A 22,228-nucleotide genomic window follows, 5' to 3' on the forward strand; every position below is an offset into this window, starting at 1 on the left:
CTGAAAGAACGAGATCGCGAATACAAGCAGCTGAAATGAGTTTTCTCCGCAGGGTGTCTGGGCTCTCCTTTAAAGATAGAGTGAGAAGCTCAGTCATCTGGGAGGGGCTCAGAGTAGAGCCGTGGCTCCTCCGCATCGGGAGGAGTCAGATGAGGTGGCTCGGGCATCTGATCAGGATGCCTCCTGGACGCCTCCCTGGTGAGGTGTTCCGGGCACGTCCAACCGGGAGGAGGCTCCGGGGAAAACCCAGGACACACTGGAGGGACTATGTCTCCCGGCTGGCCTGGGAACGCCTTGGGATTCTCCCGGAAGAGCTAGAAGAAGTGGCCGGGGAGAGGGAAGTCTGGGCATCTCTGCTCAAGCTGCTGCCCCCGCGACCCGACCTCGGATAAGCGGAAGAGGATGGATGGATGGATGGATGGTGTTAAGGCTCAGGTGCACACGATTGGTTAACTTTCTAGTCCTGCTATGTGTCTATTGTCTAGCAACAAAAAAAAACACCAACAAAAACAAGAATTCTATAGCTCCACAATGAGAAATGTCTTGAGATGAACAGCACAGTATACAGCTGAAAATAAAAATGGCAGATTTATTTAATATGTGAATGGACCCGGGGAAATGGTGTAGTCAAAAATATGGGCAAAATTAAAAACTTTAAATCTATCTTATCTAAAGAAAAATCAAAATACAAATCTAAACCATAGTCAAAAATTCAAAGCAGACATTTCCTTAACGCTAAAGACTAATTGAGGATTGCAATAACAACGTTTTAAGGCGTGTTCACAAAATTGGGTGATTTGGAAGCGACAATTGTCAAACTTTATTCCACTGCAACCATGATGTCGCGTGCTGTGCACATCTGTTTGCTAGATAATTTAGAAATAGTAATTCCTAAACTTTATCCCACTGCATCCATGACATCAGGTGTCATGCACTTCCGGTTGCTGGATGATTTAGAATTGGCAATTCCCAAACTTTATTCTGCCGTGTCCATGACATCAGATGCTGTTCACTTCTGTTTGCTGGATAATTTAGAAATAGCAATTCCCAAACTTTATTCTGCTGCGTCCATGATGTTGGGTGCTATACACATCCGGTTGCTGGATGATTTGGAAATAGCAATTCCTAAACTTTATCCCGCCATGTCCATGACATTAGGTGCCATACACTTCTGGTTGCTGGATAATTTGAATATGGCAGTTGCCAAACCTTATCCCGCTGTGTCCATGACGTTGAGTGCTGTACACTTCAGGATCTCTGAACCTGGCAGTGTGGTGGTGGCTTATCAAATGCACCAGAAACACATGGGAAACAAAATAGCACTCAAAATAGACACAAAATATTAATAATTCTTAGAAATACTGTTGTAATTCAAAAATAATAATTCCTCAAAAACAAAGGAAGCAACAAGCACATAAAATTACTGCAGAAAAATGTAAACAGAAAATGAAATATTACACAGAATCATGGGAAACAGGGATGGTGTGCACCAGATAGACAAATGCAACCTCCACATACAGTGGGTTCAGAAAGTACTCAGACTCCTTCACTTTGTTCACATTTTTCTGTATTGCAGCCTCAGGCTAAAATAATTTATTCATTTTTTGTTTCCTCATATCAAGCAACACTCAATATCAAAGTAAAAACAGAATTTTAGAAATGTTTCAAGTGTATTAAAAATAAGAAACATCCCACTGACACAAGTATTCAGACCCTTCAGACTCAGAACTTCACTGAATCATCTTTGGCAGCCATTGCAGCCTGGAGTCTTCTAGGGTTTGACGGGACAGGCTTCACACGCATGGATTTGGTGATCTTCTGCCATTCTTCTCTGCAGATCCTCTCAAGCTCTTTAAGTTTGAATGGAAATCATCCAGAGACATTTGATTGTCATTGGGTCCAGGCAGCTCTAGGATAGTTTCAGAGTTGTCCTTAAGCCACTCCTGTGTTGTCTCTGCTTTGCACTTAAGGTCGGGGTAAACCCATTCTGAGGTCCAGAGTGGTCTGGTGCAGGTTTTCATTAAGGATAACTCGGTATTTTGCTCATTTGGCTTTCCCTCATCCCTGACTAGTCTCCAAGTCTCCAACCCCACAGCGTGATGCTGCCACCACTATCCTTCACTGTTGGAATGGTATTGCATAGGTGATGTGAGGGGCCTGTTTTCCTCCAGATATGACGCTAATCTTGGATTCATCCAACCAGAGAATTTTGTTTCTATCAGTCTGAGAGTCCTTTAGGTGCATTTTTGTATACTTCAAGGGGGCTTCCATGGGTATTTTACTGAGGAGAGGCTTCTATTTGGCCACTCTGTCATAAAGTTTTGCAGTGATGGCTCTCCTCCTAGAAGTTTCCCCCATCTCCACATAGGTTCTCTGGAGCTCAGCCAGTGTGTCTTTCTGAATCCACAATATGACTAGGCAGGGGGTCTGAACCCACAATGTTGTATGTGTGAAGAGGAAGCACTACCTGTGGCATCACAGTGTCATTCACATATCAAGTGGTATTAATTTCTGCATAGCTGTATCTGTTTTACTATAATATGAGTCCTGGAAAGTGAGGAGACTCACTTATACCTACAGTGTGGGTTAGTGTCAGTGTCAGGACTGCACAGACATCATGTGTCACCTGGCCAATCTTCATAAAACAAAGATCGGTGGAGTGTCACAGTGATGATTGTTCTTCTGAGAGTTTCTCTCATCTCTACACAGGATTTTTGAAGCTCAGAGTGATCATCATTTAGGGTACTTCTTGACCATCATTTTCTTGGGCACCTCTCCTTCTGGGTACTTCTCCCGGATTGATCAGTTAGGCCAAGTGGCAAGTTCTTTGGAACAGTTGTGGCTCTTCCAATCTTGCTCCATTTTAGAATTATGGAGGCCATTGTGCTCTTTGGAAATTTCAGTGCAGCAGGATTTTTTCTGTAACCTTCCTCAGATGTTTGCTTTAACACAATTCTCTAAATTCAACAGGCAATTGTCAATGAAATTTTTACTTACATGAGCTAATTAACACCTCACCATTCTCCTGCGCCATGATTAGGAAGCATGGCTCCTAAGCTTAGCTCAAAATTTTCTGCCTTCCTTACCTGACGTGGAAAAATCTCAAGTCCGAGTGATCAGCTTTCACAAAGGAGTAGTTCACAGTCCTGTGCTGCTTGGAGCTCCTCCTGGTGGAGAACCCCAAGAAATGACTGACTGTCTGACCCAAGGAGAGTTACATAAACTGAGAGCACTTCAACATAAAACTCAAAATAACTACAAATCCCAGCAGCCCTGGTACTGTAGTACTACTGCAGGCAATTCCTTAAACCTAATGACCTGGTTTATGCTCAGCTGTGGGACCTTCAATAGAAAAGTATGTGCCTCTCCTAATCAAGTCCAATCAACTCAACTGACCACAGGTGGACTCCAAACACGGTGTAGAAACATCTCAATGACGATCAATAGAATGGGATGCACTTGAACCAAATGGCAAGTGACATAACACAGGGTCTGAATACTTGTGTCAATGGGGTATCTCAGTTTTTTTGCAAAAAAATATAAAAATCCTGTTTTTCCTTTGTTGTTGTTGAATATTGAGTGTTGCTTGATGTGTAGCAAAAATGGACTGAAATGATTTGAACACAAAGCTGTAACATAACTAAATCTGAACTAAGTGAAGGGGTCTGAATACTGCGGGAAAAATAAGTATTGAACGCGTCAATGTTATTCTTAGAAAATATATCTCTAATGGGGGGGCTATTGACATGAAATTATCACCAGATGTCGGTAACAACCCAAGTAATCCACACATACAATGAAATCAAAACAAATAAGTCCATAAATTATGTGTAAAAAAGTGGAATGACACAGGGAATAAGTAATGAACACGCTTACTGAAATGTATTTAATACTTAGTAGAAAAGCCTTTGTTAGTAATGACAGCTTCAAGACACCTCTTGTATGGAGAAACGAGTCATATGCATTGCTCAGGTGGGATTTTGGCCCATTCTTCCACACAAACTGTCCTCAAATCTTGAAGGTTCCGGGGGCTTGCCTATGAACTCTGATCTTCAGTTCTTTCCATAGATTTTCATTTGGATTCAAGTCAGGTGATTGACTGGGCCATTCTTGCAGCTTTATTTTCTTTCTTTGAAACCAATTGAGAGTTTCCTTGGCTGTGTGTTTGGGATCCTTGTCTTGCTGAAATGTCCCCCCTCGTTTCATCTTCAGCATCCTGGTAGATGGCAGCAGATTCTTATCAAGAATGTCCCGATACATTTCTCCATTCATCTTTGCTTCAATTATATGAAGTCTGCCAGTACCATATGCTGTAAAACAGCCCCACACCATGATGTTCCCACCTCCAAACTTCACTGTCGGTGTGGTGTTTTTGGGATGATGTGCAGTGCCATTTCTCCTCCAAACATGGTGTGTGCAATGACAACCAAAGAGTTCAATTTTGTTCTCATCTGACCAGACTCTGTTCTCCTAGTATTTCATTGTCTTGTCCAAATGTTGTTCAGTAAACTTTATAAACGAGCTCCAACGTGCTTTTTCTTCAGCAGTGGAGTCTTGCGTGGTAAGCATGCGTAGAGGCCATGGAGGTTGAGTGCATTACTTCTTTTTTTCTTTGAAACATCTGGACCTGCTAATTCCACGTGTTTTTGAAGCTCTCCACGAATGAGTGGTCCTTGGCTCTTGGACAACTCTTCTGACTCCTCTGTCATAAATCTTGTGAGGAGCACCTGGTCGTGGCCGGTTTATGGTGAAATGATGTTCTTTCCACTTCCAGATTATGGTCCCAGTGGTGCTCACTAGAACATTCAGAAGTTTAGAAGTACATCCCCATCACCGATGCCATCAGGATATTTGTGAAGGTCTTGAGAGAGCTCTTTGCTTTTACCCATCATGAGATGCTTCTTGTGTGACACATTGGGAATGAGAAACCTTTTTATAGGCCATCAATTAGGACTAAACCAGCTGATATTCATTTGTGCTGATAGGGGGCTATCAGGACTGACAGATGTCAGCTGCTTTCTTGGATTTCCATGTATTTTCACACCTCCTTTTCTTCAGGTGTTCAATATTTCACTTTTATACACATAATTTATGGACTTATTTGTTTTTGATTTCTTTGTATGTGTGGATTACTTGGGTTGTGACCGACATCTGGTGATAATTTCATGTCAATAGCCCCCCATTAGAAATATATTTACTGAGAAAAACTTTGATGTGTTCAATACTTATTTTCCCCGCTGTACCTTCTGAATCCATGTTAACTACTGACCAGGCAGGTGATTTGGAGTCAGGACGCTGTATCTGTGAAGAGGCAGCACTACCCACTGTGCCATGGTGACATACAACGCAAGTATCAGCTGGTATCCATTGCTGTACGACTGTATCTGTTTTACTATACTGCGAGTCCTGGAATGTGAATGGACTCAATAACTGCTGCACTGTGGGTTGGCTGTTAGGACTGCGCAGGAATCTGGCAGCATTGCAGTTTATTACCTTGGCCACTAGGAGGTCATGTTGTCAACAAGTGATCAGATTTGATCTTTGGACAAGTGCTAGATTGTCGATTTGTGGTGGAGTGCACTTTTTAGTACGAAGCAGACATTAATTGATATGCTCTGTAGTTTGCTTCTTGCTGTGGAATACTTGAAGAACCTTTCATTTTACTATGCCTATTTTTTGATCTAGTTTTCAGCAACATTAAAGAAATGTGTTTTTCCTCATTCATTAGTGGCAGCTCCTTTACTAACACTGTGGACCTTTTCAGATGCAGCTCCTTTCTCATGATTTCTCTATTGTAACATGTGCAGATCTGAAGGGGCTGACAAGCTCTCAACTGTGCGAGTCGACTCAGAACTTGTTGTACTCACCATGCCCACCTACCTACATCCATCTGGCGAAATGGAGCCACCAAATGCAGTCGTGCTGCAATCCCCGCTAACTAACAGACCCCTAAGAAAGCACCTTCTGGAACTGCCAAGGGGGCTGGACCCTAAACCGAAGTGGACAATGGTCACTAGGGGGCACCATCTACCTGTCTGCTTCCTAGTGCTTTTACAAATGCCGTTCCCAGCCTGCTGCTAATTACATAACTGGGCCTTAGCAGACAACGTCTGATCACTAATGAGACAGCAGGATGCCACAAGGGAAGCCTTTCATTTACAGGACAAGTTATATAAAGTGCCACCGGGCAGAACTGGAGAAACTGTCACTTTGGATCAAGGAGAGGTGACGCAGCAATTTTAATGATCACCCATTCGACCAAGTTAAGAAAATGAGCCTCGTTTAATTGAAGGGATAGGGGTGGTCATATAAGGGCACCCATTCTGCTGAAGGGTCACTGACAATTTCAAGGCTACAGGTCTATTAAAAATAAGCAACACTGTAGAATTTATATATTGTGACAGGCTGCCCAGAGCAGAATGGATATCTGGGCATTGAGATGGCATGAGATGCAACCAGTGCTTCGTGAAAACAAAAGAGTCAAACTGGTCATCCATAAACCACTGATGGCAAGAAAGAGCAAATCGAGGGCTTTAACTCCCTGATGATGTTGCAAGGGCTGGGAAGGACTTAAAAGATGAGCCCGGTGGGATTAGGTGAGTGCCAGCTGTTTGTCCTTCAACCCACCCAGGCCCCCACTTCTTGAGCTATTTTTCCTTCTGCTGCCCACTATTAATGTATGCACCAGCATAAAAACTCTTTCTTGTTCCCATTTTCTAGTAAACTTGATCCCATCTGCACTTTTCTGTCGACCATACGACTTTTCGTTTAAAGTAATACTCCACCCAAAAATTTTTTTTTTTTTATGTTACTAGGGGGCTTCACCCCCAGCTCGCTTCTCTCGCCAAACCCCCTGGCCTGTGCTATGTACCAGCCACTTCGCGTCTCTGCCACTCGCGTATGTGGATTTCACTTTCACCAAACAACAAATCTTTTAATTCTCATGGATACGCCTCTTCATTGGGAAGAAGCACTACTTTTCCCTGATGGCAACACGAATTAAACGATCTACAAGTCTCTGACTTAAAGTTTAAATCTGAACAATATCTACATACTTCTGTCATATCACCTATGTCCACATATTCCATCTGCTTTCGGTTATTTCACCCAGTAATAATTTTGGTTTGTTTATGCTAATGCAATCTTTACTATCATTTTCTTGAGACTTTCAAATTTTAGTACTTTCATTATCTCTAACCTGCTCTGCATGTGTATCGCGCCAACGTTTCCGAATTCTTTACGACATTCTACTTTGTCATCTACTCTTTGTCTTTTATTTCCGGCCCCGGGCCTGGTTAAATCTCTTGGCACAAAGTCTCATCTTGCAGGAAGTGAAAGTATCTCTCTGAAAAAATCAAGTCTCGTCCCAGGATTTTTTTTATTATAATAGAGAGATTTACATATAAAGTGGCGAAAAAAATGTTAATCTCATGTTTACATACAGAATGGAGAGAAAGAAAAACATTTAAGATATTGTGGAGACTGGCTTGGACACAGACAGGCAGACACACTCATGTCACCCAATACACGTTTATTTATACTACTACAGTAATCCCTCACTTATCGCGGGAGATAGGTTCCAAGGCCGACCGCGATAACTGAATTTCCGCGAAGTAGGGACACCATATTTATTTAATTATTTAACGTGTATTTGGACATTTTTAAACCCTCCCTGTATTGTTTACAACCCACCCTTTACTCTATTAACAACAGGGACAACTGCTAAGCAATATGAAATTGGTAGATAAGTTTACACTTACTGTATAGCGAAGTACACGTAGCTATATATGACGTGATGAATATGCTGCGCAGTAAAAATGATGACGATGAAGGTGATGATCCCCTGAATGCAATAGCAAGAGCACGTTAATGCTGAATGAGTGAGATGAGACTTCCTGGTTAATGCAGCACTCCGTTGCTGAGCCAATCAGCAGCACACAGGAACTTAACTGCGTGCTCTAATTGGGTAGCTTCTCAGCCATCCGCCAATAGCATCTCTTGTATGAAATCAACTGGGCAAACCAACTGAGGAAGCAAATACCAGAAGTAAAAAGACCCATTGTCCGCAGAAACCTGCGAAGCAGCGAAAAATCCGCGTTATATATTTAGATATGCTTACATATAAAATCCGCGAAGTCATGAATCCGCGAAAAGTAAACCGCGAAGTAGCGAGGGATTACTATATTTACAAAGTCCAAGTGCCACAAACCCCAATCTTCCCCAAAGTCCAGGCCAACCACTCTGCCTCTTCAGACCGCCTCCTTCTCTCGTTCTTGCACCTTGTCCTGCTTCCACCCGACTCCAGCCTTGAATAAAGGGAGGCGGCCCCTTCTATCCATACCCGGATGTGCTCCAGGTGTGCACCAGCAATCCCACGGACACACCCCAGTGTGGCGGAAATGCCGGCTGTCCTCCCAGAAGCACTCCGGGTGTTCCCACTCTTCTTCCCCCCAGCACTTCCTGGTATGGCGGAAGTACTGGGGTCCAGGGTCCTTCAGGCAGGGGGACGCCCCCTGGCGGTGACCACAGGCTCCTACAGGGTTGGGCTTCCAAGCCCTGTACCCGTGGCCCCCAATACAACCAAGGCGGACGTCCCCTCGTGGTCTGGAGGAGGAATGAGCCCTCCTCCTGTCTTCCTGGGCGTCCCGGCCAGGCATGAGCCCCGTCCGGGTGCCACAATATATAATAATAGAAGTCAGTGGTGATTTTGCCTGTACAATGGGCAAACAATGTGGAAAATAATAATGGAAAAAAGAAAACAAATAGCAGTGTTGGTAAAAACAGCCTGCACCTGCCCCCTCACAGTCCTGGGTTCGAGTCCAAGTATCAGCTTGGCCTAGCAGAACAGATCCAGATTGAAAATGGCAAAAGACTTCTTCTTGCAACATACAAATGCCGAGGGAGGGATCAGAACAATCGACAAGGGGGGATACTACTGGAGAGAGAATGGCTTTTCCAAGCTATGACTTTGAAAATCGCTCATCCGTCACCAGTTGAGCAGTGCCAGCTAAGAGGCCACAGATTAGGGGTTTAGAGGAGCTCAGATAAGCCGACTGCAGAAGAAGAAAAGTTCACATTGAAAAGGGAGAAGAAGAGGAAAAACAAAGAAGCATTCTGTGCTTGTTGTTATCTCAGTGAAGCGCTGCTTTAACAAGAGCACCATTGTTTCCCAGGGCTCTAAAAACATGACTTCTCTACATCTGGGACCACCAGTGGCCAGTACTGATTTTCTGTTGGCTTATAAAAAAAAACAGAAAGCCTGGAGAGAATTTTTCATTACAAGAAACACCTCAACTTTAGCTCATACTGTGCGATACTCGGAAGGCCGATATAACAGAAGGACCGACCGGGGGAGCAAATGTGCATAGGACACTGCTTCCCCTGGAACGCTAGAGGGCAGCCGACGTCACCCCCCCCCCCCCCCCCCCCCACCCCCCACCCAGTTGCTGTGGCTCCATGGATTACTGTATGGCTTCATGGGAGTTGAAGTTTGGGATAGCCCTGTTGGGTTCCATGGGGACCGTAGAGTGGTCCACCACACCTGTGCTGCGTAACGGGCCAACTGAAACACTCCCAGGAGCAGCCTGTGCACCTAACCTGCATGTCTTTGGACTGTGGGAGGAAACCGGAGCACCCGGAGGAAACCCACGCAGACACGGGGAGAACATGCAAACTCTACGAGCCTTACTTCACTCAAGGAGCCACAGTCGGGAGGAAGCAGGACGAAGCTTGAGGGAGGAGCGGAGGCGGAAAAGAGAAACAGGGAAGAGAAAGAGAGAAAAAAGGAATGGATGGACTGTATTGTCTATTGTGTGCTTGGTACTTTATACCATTTTGCTACTGGGGAGCGAAGCCAAAACGCTTCCCCAACTCTGAATAAACGTGTGTTGTGTCCTGGACTTGTGTCTCTGGCTGTCTGTGTCGGGTTGGGGCGGCTGTACACCCCCTGGTGGTCCACAAAACGAACTTTTGATCCTTAAAAGACGATATATAGAGTGAAACAATTACATCTATACATTCCCATTACGTGACTGGTTTTCTAAAGCTATTTATGACTCCACTTTTAGGGTCATTAGGATCTAGAGCTTGTCTTTGCAGCACCAAACCCAGACTGGCTGAAATCTCCAGCAAGACACTCTCCCAGCCTCCCTTTCTCACATAGCAGACACCTTTGGGTTCATCACTTTGGGAATGTAGAAAAGAAAACAGGAGGACCCTGAGCCATAAGGAGAGGACAAGCTGTCCTCCTGGCCATGTTAAAGTCATTTGAGATACTGGGAGCCTTCAGATCATTGGATGGAAAGATTCTGTCATCATATTGGATGGCCCAGCACTGATTCTACTGTGTAATGCCCAATAGGGGGAGGGTGGCCAGATGACAGAGGTCTCCAGGACCATGGCTGTGTCTGACTTTGTCTGTGGCCCCCACCTGAGATTTATCTTCTCCAGGGATGCTGATGACCGGAGGTTTTGTTTTCTTCTCCTCTCCTCCATTGTCAACTGGCCACAGTTCAACTGCTCATTAATGGACAGATAGTTCTGGGCTCCATTTATGCAAATCGTTTTTCAAACTACTTTGTTGTTTTGTGCACTTAAACAAATGTGTTTTCTAATTTTGCACAAAATAAACTGAATTGAATTGTGACAGACACCCCCCCCCCACGAGTCACCTGGAGGTGTGAGGTCACATTGCTAACCACTACACCACCGTTAGTTTAACTGAATGAGCGTCAAACTTAGTGTTATTTTTTACATCGATCTGTCTTTCTAAAAACACACTTAACAATATCCAAATCATGCTTTTTAGCTAAAAAATAAATGAAAATAGTTTCTAAATATGGCGGATGGCCAGAAAGTAAATCACATTTATTTTTTAGTAAAACTGACTACTGCAACGGGTTATTCACAGGCTGTTCAAATCATTTTTATACAGCTTTGTTATTTTAAAATGCTGTAGCAAGAAACATTACAAGAACTAAAAAGGATAACCACATAACCCCAGGCCTTGAATCCTTACAGTGGCTTCCAGTACGTTTTGAGTTGATTTCAAAATTTTCCTTCTTACACATAAGGCTTTAAATAATCAAGGCCTTACTTACATAACTGAAATAAACACCACATACAAAAAAAAACCACTGAGCATTTAGATTTCCTAAAGATTCCAATGGCTAATAAAACAGCAGTGTGAGGCTGAGATTTTAGTCACTGGGTCCCCAAAGCTTGGGAAGGATCTGCCTGCCTTTAAAGCCACGCTTACTACCTGCAGACATTAGTTTCTGTTTTTGCCTTTCTTCCACACCACCTTGGCATTTTCGACTCACAAAATTGAAGACTATTGAAAGAGTGTGTCAGAACTGTATATACTTCAAAACACCGGCTCGGCACTGTAATGAAACCGTAGGCTTTTTAAAAATGTCAGACTCTTAAATGCGCTAGTGTAGCCAGTGCTCGAGGGTCAGAAGATTTCGGCTGTTGCTGTGCTGTGGCGTATCCTGAATTTGTTTTTTGGGGTTGACATTTTTCCTGGATTTGGGTTTGGTCAGCCCTGTGGCGATGCTGGATTTCTCACCTGGTACACATTTATTACGGCACTCAAACATTCAACATCTCAGACGAGGAGTGTGAACGTTCACTTACGGCCCGATTCTGTGACTTATTATTGTTGGGATTGTGCAACACTCAAGATCTCTCCATCACTCCTCCTGATGTTATTTTCATGTGTATTGCACTCCAACCCCTAAACGTCTTATCCAGCAGGCTGGACTTTTGTCCACTTAAATAACAGGCTACACTTCTAGAATCTTCTAACTGAGTCTTACTCTAGGTGGTTTCTACTCAAGGCGGCTGGGGGACTCACCTGGGCCACGGCGACTTGTGTCTGCTGCTGCTGCTGCTGGAGCTGCTGATGGAGGAGCTGGATTTGGTGATGCACAGAAAGTGGGGCTCCCGCCGGCAGCTGGCTGGAGGTTGGAAGGAGCATTTTTGGAGTTGCCAGCAAAATGTTCTCCTCGGGAACCTGAAAAACATTGAACCATACAATAATCAGGACATTCTTTTTTGTTCCATGAAGCAAAAAAAGATAATTTGTGAAGCACCTTCAACCAACATGCTCTGTCACTCATCATAGCCACCCACGCTGGCCCAGGGAATGTAACCTCAGATCCAGGAGGGCTACTTTGGCTACAGGCCTTCAGTCCAGCCACTTTCTTCACCTAGACACCCGTTAACTGCTGGTAATGGTTCGCACGTCTCATGTCTCACTATTAGCAGACTGACTTTTTTAAATTTCAGGACACTTAATTGTTTCTTTTGACCTTCACCAGCAGCCAAACAATAATGAGAAGCAAAGTGAGCCAACAGTTGACACAAACTCAGTTCCTGGGCAATTAACTTAATTTAAAAGCTGACCCACACTGTGTAGGCAAAGGCTTTTAATGTGTCACTGTGACCTGTAAGGGTTATTCATACACATAATTTTATTTGCAATGAGAATCTAAATGACAGGGTGAATATGACAGGGAGACAAGATGAGTCAAGTGTGACACAATGCTGAAGTGCTGATGTGCCATGTTTGCTCATGATCAATACTATGGCTGGGGTCATCAGGGTTGACAGCTATTTCAAGATTTCCCAAGCAAGCAACCTCGGCAATAATCAGCTTGTCAGCAAACCAATTGTACCCATCTTTAGAGGTTGAATGTTTAAAGAGAAGGTATAAAAATTGAACAACTGCATGGAACTCCAGAGCTCACTTGTGGATGGATGGAAGACATCACTCCTGCCTGTGCCCAGGATGCAATGCTTTCCCACACTCTGTCAAAGACTGGACAAACGCAGATCGCAGGAAACCCCGACTGCATCATGCTTTGGTCAAGTATAGCTCACCTTTGACTATTATATCATTGTGATTGTTCAACTAATATCTTCCATTAGTGTTACTGGTTTTTCAATCACTGCCGTACCACTAAGAAATTAAATATATATAGTGGTATATAGTGAACCACCAGGGGGCATACAGCTCCCCAAAAACCTGACACAACAGACACAGAGCACAAGACCAGCACACAACACACCTTCATTAAGAGTGGGAAACGTTTCTCCCTATTTCCCACCACGTCAGCACAATTCCATCAAGCATCGACACACCAAATACACAATCCCCTTCTTCCCTCTTCTGTCTCTCTTTCTCTCTCTTCTGCCTACACTCCTCCTACAAGCTGTGACCACTTCCTGCTGACTCTGGCTCCCTGAATGGAGTGAGGCTGCTCATTTTATAGAGCACCTGGAAATGCTCCAGGTGTTCCACAATCTCCTTCAGGCTGCACTTCTGGGTGTGGCAGCAGCCTTGTAGAGGTGGGCTCAGCCACTCTCCATGCGCTCCCTTGTTCAGTGGCCATGGGCCCTGAGAGTGTTGAGGTTCCATGCTCCAACCCTGTGGCACCACAGTCAGCCAGGGGGGATACCCACTGTTGTCCCAGGGGAGGTATTGCCCCGTGCAAGCTCCTTCCCCGATGAAGATGTCCACGAAATATCTTATATATAAACGTCTACGCGTGGAAGTGTGTCGGTCTGGCCCATGCCTGGCCGGGATGCCCCTTCACCACGTCTGCCAGGGGGACAAGGGTGGGAAGCCCATTATCTCCACCACTCAGTGACCAGAATCGGGAGGAAGAGGACAAGGTTGCTTAAGAGGAGTGGTGGAGGAAGAGAAAGTGTGTTTTGTACTGTACTGTGCTTGGGACTGTGCTATGCCTGTGGGGTTCACGCGGAAGATGTGCCCCACAGGTGAAGAAGAAATAAATAGTTTATTTATTTTTACCCGTGCCTCCTGTGTGAATCTGTGTCGGGTCGGGCGCAATATAATGCCTTTTTCTTACAAAATATATATATTTTATATATCCACTCCAGGGATGGTTTATGCCCGGAGTGCTTCCGGGTGCAAGGGCTGCACTTCTGCCACACTGGGGATTGCTGCTGGAAGTCCGTCATCAGGCATATGGAGCACATCCGGGGCTGGATAAAAGGGGCCGCCTCACTCCATTTGGAAAGCCAGAGTCGGGTGGAAGAAGGACGGAGCTTGCGGGACAGGAGTGGAGGCTGCCAAAGGAGCCAAGGACTGTGAATCATGTGAATAGTTGTAAATGTAATTGTAAATAAACACTGCATTGTCATGTCTGTCTGTGGCCGGGCTAGTTTTTACAATAGATATATATATACACACACACACACACACACACACACACACACACACTAGGTGGCGGAGACCCTGCTCGCTTCGCTCGCTCACCCCCGAGTTTGGTTAACCAGATATACAATTTAAAGAGATTGTTATTTTCATGGGAATTGTTACATATGCATTATTTTCACTTTTACTTTAAAAATTTTGTAAAAACAATACTTGTCCTTTATTTCCGGACCCGGGCATGGTTAAATCTCTTTCTCGCAGGACGTATAACACTGCTCGCGTTGTGTAGGGGGGCTGGCTGAACTCACGCTAAGGAGATGACGTTCGTTCAGTTGCTGTTTTTCTGCTGCTGCTTCTGGCGAGCTGCCTGTTCTGCTTGTCGCACTGCGCGTCGATCATTTAAAAGCTTGTACAGCAGCTGTCCTTTTGCCACTTCGTGCCTCTGCCACTCGCGTTGTAAAGGGGTAAGGGGGGCTGAACGCACGCTAAGGAGAAGCGGTCAGATCATCTGCTGGCTTGCTGATGCTGGTGAGCTGCGTGTTCTGCTTCTCACTTCTTGTTGGTTTAAAAGCTGGGAGCACATGAAGCGTGTCTGCCAAAAGCATTTCAACAACTGCAAGGTTAGATGTCCGTGAACTTGTTTTAAATGTTGTCTCACTGCCTTGTCTTGCGGGACGTCAAATTGTCCTCTGAGAAGATCACATCAGATTTTTTTTATAATAATATATATATATATATATATATATATATATATATATATATATATATATATATATATATATATATACTAACAAAATACCCGCGCTTCGCAGTGGAGAAGTAGTGTGTTAAAGAGGTTATGTAAACATATATATACATATACATATATATACACATATCAACATACTGTATATATACACATACATATACACACATACATAAACACACATATACATATATACATACATACGTAGTGCGTTGTAACACGGGCTGTGATTGTTACATGGGAGGGAGACGACAAATCACAGCTTCTCGCTTTCTGATCGGGCCTGTGATTGGTGCTTTGACTGATGCCCAGATCCCACAGTATGTCCCCTTAGGAGAGGCGTTAGGCAAGTGTAATTGAATAGCGGTGCTGCAAGTTTAGCTTTACACCTGTTTTTAAGGCTTATTGACTGAAAGGGGTTTCATGAAAAAACTTAGGGCTTTGCTATAGGATAAACCCTCCACAAGTTAAGGAAGTAAAAATAAAGGTATATATTTCTGTTTTATGTAAACCTTTTAAGTTTGTATGCGGGCGGTATGGTGGCGCAGTGAAAGGTGCCAGTTAGGAGACCCGGGTTCGCTTCCCTGCGTGGAGTTTGAATGTTCTCCCCGTGTCTGTCTGGGTTTCCTCCGGGTACTCCGGTTTCCTCCCACAGTCCAAAGACATGCAGGTTAGGTGCATTGGCGATTCTAAATTGTCCCTGGTGTGTGGGTGTGTGTGGGTGTGTGCGCCCTGCGGTGGGCTGGCACCTTGCCCAGGGTTTGTTTCCTGCCTTGTGCCCTGTGTTGGCAGGGATTGGCTCCTGTATTTAGGATATAGCGGGTTGGATAATGGATGGATGGATATTTGTATGCATAGCCCCATTTGCCCTTTTTAGTTTTTTTTCTTTCTTCAGTAATATTTCAGCAAACTCGGAGCTTGTCAGATCAAATCCTGGTACTGACACCACTGTGTGACCCTGAGGAAGTCACTTCACCTGCCTGTGCTGCAAAAAACAAAAGTAATGTAACAAATTGTACCTCAGATGTTGCAAGTTGCTGGAATAAAGGCATAAGTCATATAGATAAATATGTATTATACACATAGGAACTATTCATTTATTTTCAGTTAAGTCATCTGCAGCAAACCTTTATAAATGAGGGTTTCTCCTTTTTAGATAGTGCAAACTGTTTCTTCTTCATTGAGGTTTTCTCTTGGAGAGATTTTTTCATTTCATTGAAAATTAAAGCAGCAGCTGCCAAAATATGTAGCTTTCTTATTAATTTTTCAACATTGTGTAAAATAACTTTATAAAGTAACATAAAAGGTTTAAATACTGGTTATCCTTTTACACTAAAATATTACTAAAGAGATACAAAAAAAGTAAAATGCATATGTTGTTTTTCTTTAAGGAGATTAAATATAACTGAAGAAAGAAAAAAAAAACTAAAACAGCCAAATGGGGCTATACATACGAACTTAAAAGGTTTAAATAAAACAGAAAAATATACCTTTATTTTTACTTCCTTAACTTGTGGAGGGTGTATCCTGTAGCAAAGCCCTAACTTTTTTCGTGAAAGCCCGTTTCAGTCAATAAGTCTTAAAAACAGGTGTAAAGATATTGACAATAAGCTACGCAAACCAACCAAGACATGGAATCGTTTAAATCAAGGCGCGAGTCGAAAAACACCATCCCATACTATTAGTTAACGATTAACACATTTCTATATGTATTGTAAGCATACAATACAACTGATAATATGTTGCGCTTATTTATCTGGTGTACTGACATTTTTGAGCGTTTAACGGCTGAAATCCAACGTGGCTTGTGCCCTTCAGAATGAAAACAGTTTGCATTTACCTTTTTAATAAAAGGCGAGATTTTAAGCCTGAGAAATCACCCCGTAAATGCACACGTTTAATTGCACATGTGTTAATATGTATGCTTACACAGTATTAAGAGACACTCAACAATTAACGTCATTTACCTTCGTTCCCGCGTTTGAGTTGTGCTGTAAATCTCTTCCTTGTTTTCAGTTCATGTGATTACGTAGGAGGCGTGATGCCGCGATACGCGACTCCGCCTCTGCCATTACAGTATATGGACAAAAAAGAGGTTCCAGTTATGACCATTACACGTAGAATTTCAAAATGAAACCTGCCTAACTTTTGTAAGTAAGTTGTAAGGAATGAGCCTGCCAAATTTCAGCCTTCCACCTACACGGGAAGTTGGAGAATTAGTGATGAGTGAGTCAGTGAGTCAGTCAGTCAGTGAGGGCTTTGCCTTTTATTAGTATATATATATATATATATATATATATATATATATATATATATACACACACATATGTATGTATATATATGTGGATATGTATGTATGTATGTATATATATATGTGGATATGTATGTACTCTTCCTCAAAGCTGGAAGATCCATCATCTTAGAGAAGTTACAACTGGACTCATGTTTGCCAAGACATTAATGCTTGTCAATCATAGTTTTTTGTTTTCTTAAAATCAATTATACGGGGCTCACCATTTTAGTGCCCCAAACCATTATGCTGTCATGTCTATTCTCTTGTAATAAAAAAAAAAATAAAAAAAAAAATGATTGAATTAATATAGGAGGAAAAAGGGAATACTTTTATGTAGGAATGTTGAGAGTATCAGTCGATTGGGGACACATTTCAAAGCATCCAGTGATGCAGTTCATTTCCATTTAAAAATACATTGAATATTGGATTTCTGAATAATTAAAGCTCATTAGCAGGGTGAGCCCAGCCGTACACAGCTGTTTACAGACCTGCCTTTTAAAAATGAGAGCAACCCACCCAGGTGGATGTGAAACACTCACTGCCCATCTGCTTTGGTGCAAACAGGGTCAGCACAAGAGAGCGCAGACGGGGCACTACGACCCGTTTATGTAGTCAAAGCAACACGCATCGCTTTCTCTTTAATAACGTTTAGATTGTCAAACCCTCTGAAACCCAGTTGAGGGTCTCGAGGGAATGGAGCCTGGCCTGATAGGGCTGGGTACAAAGCAGGGAAGAGAAAAGTGCCCACTTGTGCAGACACCCACACCAGGCCAGGTAGCCTAACTTGCAAGTCTCTGGAGATGCGGCTCTTGCGACCCCGTTTTGGTTTGAATTATTCTTATTTGTTTCCTGCTAGTTTTCTGTTTCTAAGGAGGTTCTGAGTTATGCCCTATTCAAATTTTGCAACAGTTTTTCTTTTTTAAAAAATGCATTTAATGTTATTAAATGTGTCATTTTTGAAATGCCACATTTGTTTGTCCTGGCTTTACAATTCTGGTGCTTTTCTTGTAGTGTCACCGGAGTAACGCACTGGAGATGCGTGGCACTTGACGTCAGCGGTGCTACGGGTATAAAAGGTCAGGACTGACATCCCGTTTCTTGTCCGAGATTGTTAATGAAACTTTGTGTGTATGGACAATAGACTTTTGACTTCAAGTGAGGCATCCTGGACATCAGACTTTATGCTCGAATTTCTACAAAATCTCATTTTCTGGTCCGTCTTATTAAATATGCTGCCTTGTCATACCCTATATTTTACTCCAGTCTACACTCTGGGCATCTTGTAGGCTGGGACTGAACAGATCAGAGTAAGAGATGGAGGCACCGACGAAGCGAAATGGGGCAGTTTATTTACAAAGAGTAAAAATAGAATTCAGCGGCTTGCGGTTCCCAGGATACGGAAGCCAAGAGAAGATGTGCAATATCATTATTTTTTTAAATTGTTTCCTCGAGATAACAGACTAATTTAATTGAGATCTCGAGAAAACAAACTCTGTTTTTTAAATTGTTTCCTCGAGATAACGGAATCATTTTATCGAGATCTCGATAAAACAAAAGGTCTTGTTTTCTCGAAATTATGAAATAATTGTATCTAACATTTAATGTTTCACTTTTTGAAGCCACATCCTGTTTGAAATGGCAGAAGAGCAGAACTGTATTGATCAGCACGTCACATTTTTGTTCAATCAAGGGTTGACGCAGGCTGAAATATGTTTATGCCTTAGTTTAGAAGTTAATAACGTTAGTGTCCATCATTTAAGAAGACGGTTAGCAAGGCTTCAGCTGTATAGGCGTCGCAATCTAAGCGAGCTTAATGCCAGGAGCAAAGGTTAATTTTCGTTCTCTCAAGATTGCAATAAAATTATTCCATTATCTCAAGAAAACAAATTTTCGTTTTCTCGACATCTCGATAAAATGATTCTGTTATGTCGAGGAGACATCAAGGGATGCTGCCATGCAATGTATAGGGGAACAACCTGCGCATGGGTGATAGTCTCTCACTGGCCCACAATTCTGGCCTCCTGACTGGGAAAGGGACTGCTAACCATTCTGGTTAGGACGCGTTTCCATCCAGGTGACCTATCTACTATGGTGGCCTCTCGTCCATTTCTGCTGGGATGTTTGTCCTAGTGCCCCATATCATATACCAACCCGACCATCTGTTATACTGGCCTCTCTGCCAGATAAGGGAATGGGGTCCATTCATCAGAAGTGACCATATCCAATATTTAAAACACATTCGGCAAAATCCAACAAAATAATGAAAAGAAACTTAAAAGGCAGTAGTCCTCTATAGCAGGGGTGGGCAATGTCCATCCTGGAGGGCTGCAGTGGCTGCAGTGGCTGCAGGTTTTCGTTCCAATCCAATTGTTTAATTAGAAACCAATCCTTGCCGATCTCAGACCTTATTTAATTTTATGGCTTGTTAGTCTGCAATGTTAGGTTCTTATATCATAGATTTTTTTCTTTGCAAGGATATCATCTAAATGATTTGAAGCCCAAAACGGATAATTTTTAGTTTGTCACAGTTTTCTATTAAGTTTTTTATTAAATCAAACAGTGCATGGTGAACACACACAAGTGTAAATGGAAACAAGTTAGATGGAGAAATGCTGGCTGCTTTGTCATTTACATCTCATTGCTAATAAGGAGCCATTAAACACAGTGAATGAAGCTGTTCAAGATAGAAATAAGAATTAAAGGTGGGGAACCTTAACAAACGACACCACTAAAATGAAGGATCTAAATGTCACTTAAGCAATAAGAGCTTCATCAGCAATAATTGATTTCTCATTAAGAAACTGGGGTTGGAACAAAAACCTGCAGCCACTGCGGTCCTCCAGGACCGACATTGCCCACCGCTGCTCTATTGGCAATACAGATCAGGAAGTTATTCCTTTAAATGAAAACAATGTAAAATATTCAAAAATAAAATCCCAGAAATATTTGACCAAAACTATCACTTGGAGGGATATATGAATATGAGGTCTATCCGGAAAAAGTCCAGCCATCTTCTTATATAATACACAACCATGGCTGTTCGTTTGTCTGTCCAGGATTTTAAATCACCTGTAGTTCTCAAATTGACCTGAAACCTATTGACCTGAAATTTGGTACACATATACTACATGACGTCTACTATCCACTTTCAGGGTGATGATTGACCTCCAAGGTTATTCCTCTTTTTATTTTTTTTTTTTGATTTTACTCTAGAATCAACTCATGGCAGCGGCCAGCAGGGCACCGTTCTCATCCCTACCACCTTCGCCGTCACGTCCCCTACCTCTTCATATCTTAAATCATTCTTGAGGCAGATTGAACACTTAAGTGCCAGCTTAAGTGAAAAATTAAAGAAAACGTACTAAGTAATTGCAACACAAACACTGACTTAATCAGTTTTAATATGAAAAGATGCCGACGAAAGAAGAGAAGAAGTGGGCCGCTAGGGTGGACAAAAGAAGAGGTGTTCAGGAAGCAACAAGCGCATCAACCTCTGAGCAAACGAATGCTAAACGTACAGAGAAAGAGGATGAAAACTAGCAATGCTCCACTGTATTCACTGCACATTATCATGTAGTGTGCCGTTACTGGTTGTTAATATAACAAGAACGGTGTGCGCGTCAACGATGTACCCTGGCAGCCAAGGAGTGTGAACTGAAAATGCGCATGCGTGAACAATGATGACTTCACTGGACTAGTCAGTGGGGGTGCTAGACGCCATTTAGTGAGTATGTGTGCCGTGTTACAGTTGCATTCGAAATTACTGAGCGAGTAGAGCAATGAATTTTCATCAAATTTTGCGCGAAGCTTGACCATTCGTCAGAGGAAACTCTTTGGATGATTCAGAATGTGTAGTAATTCTGTATTTATTACATATAAACTTTACTTATTTTTCTGATGCCTTTATCAAAGATAACTTACAAGATTTGTAATAAAATTGCTTCAATTTCTTTTGGTTTTAAAGTTGGACCACAGGCAGGTCAAGAGACTTACTCAGGGTCACACAGTGTCAGTGGTGGGATTTGAACCCACAACCTCAGGGTTTGAAGTCCAAAGCCTAAACCCACTGCACCACACTGCCTGTCTATTATTAATTTGTAAAATGTATAAACTGCTCAAAAAATTAAAGGAACACTTTGAAAACCCATCAGATCTCAATGGGAAAAAAATCCTGCTGGCTATCTCTACTGATATGGACTGATATGGTAAAGTGTTAGGAACGAAAGGATGGCACATCGTTTGATGGAAATGAAAATTATCAACCTACAGAGGGCTGAATTCAAAGACACCCGAAAATCAAAGAGAACAAATAATGCGGCAGGCAGGTTCGTCCATTTTGCTGGAATTTCACTGCAGCAACTCCAAATCGTACTCAGTAGTTTCTATGGCCCCCTCGTTCTTGTATACATGCCAGACAATGTCCGGGGGGCATGCTCCTAATAAGACGACAGATGGTGTCCTGGGGATCTTTTCTCAGATCTGGACCAGGGCATCACTGAGCTCCTGGACAGTCTGAGGTGCAACCTGGTGGCATCGGATGGACCGAAACATAATGTCCCACCCAGAGGTGTTCTTTTGGATTGAGGTCAGGCGAGTGAGCGTGGGGGCCAATCAATGGTATCAATTCTTCATCCACTCGCCACATGAGGCAGGGCATTGTCATGCACCAGGAGGAACCCAGGACCCACAGTACCAGCATAGGGTCTGTCAATGGGTCCAAGGATTTTATTCCGATACCTAATGGCAGTCACTGTGCCGTTGTCTAGCCAGTAGAGGTCTGTGCATCCCTCCATGGATATGCCTCCCCAGATATACCATCACTGACCTACCACCAAACCGGTCAGGCTAAATGATGTTACAGGCAGCATAACGTTCTCCACGGCTTCTCCAGACCCTCTCACATCTGTCACATGTGCTCAAGGTGAACCTACTCTCATCTGTGAAAAGCATAAGGTGCCAGTGGTGGACCTGCCAATTCTGGTATTCCATGGCAAATGTCAATCGA

General features: G+C 43.0%; 2 protein-coding genes across 2 annotated transcripts in view; both read right to left on the minus strand.

The window, feature by feature from the left end:
- Positions 1–22,228, minus strand: part of uap1 (UDP-N-acetylglucosamine pyrophosphorylase 1) — a 411,004-nt gene that overhangs the window by 322,512 nt on the left and 66,264 nt on the right. The window lies entirely within an intron of this gene.
- Positions 1–22,228, minus strand: part of nos1apa (nitric oxide synthase 1 (neuronal) adaptor protein a) — a 510,182-nt gene that overhangs the window by 34,085 nt on the left and 453,869 nt on the right. Inside the window, exon 8 of the mRNA XM_051932735.1 lies at positions 11,858–12,016. Within this exon, the coding sequence (XP_051788695.1) occupies positions 11,858–12,016 (159 nt within the window). The remainder of the gene's footprint in view (positions 1–11,857; positions 12,017–22,228) is intronic.

This window comes from Erpetoichthys calabaricus, chromosome 10 (genome assembly GCF_900747795.2).
Source record: "Erpetoichthys calabaricus chromosome 10, fErpCal1.3, whole genome shotgun sequence".
Taxonomy (NCBI): Eukaryota; Metazoa; Chordata; class Cladistia; order Polypteriformes; family Polypteridae; genus Erpetoichthys; species Erpetoichthys calabaricus.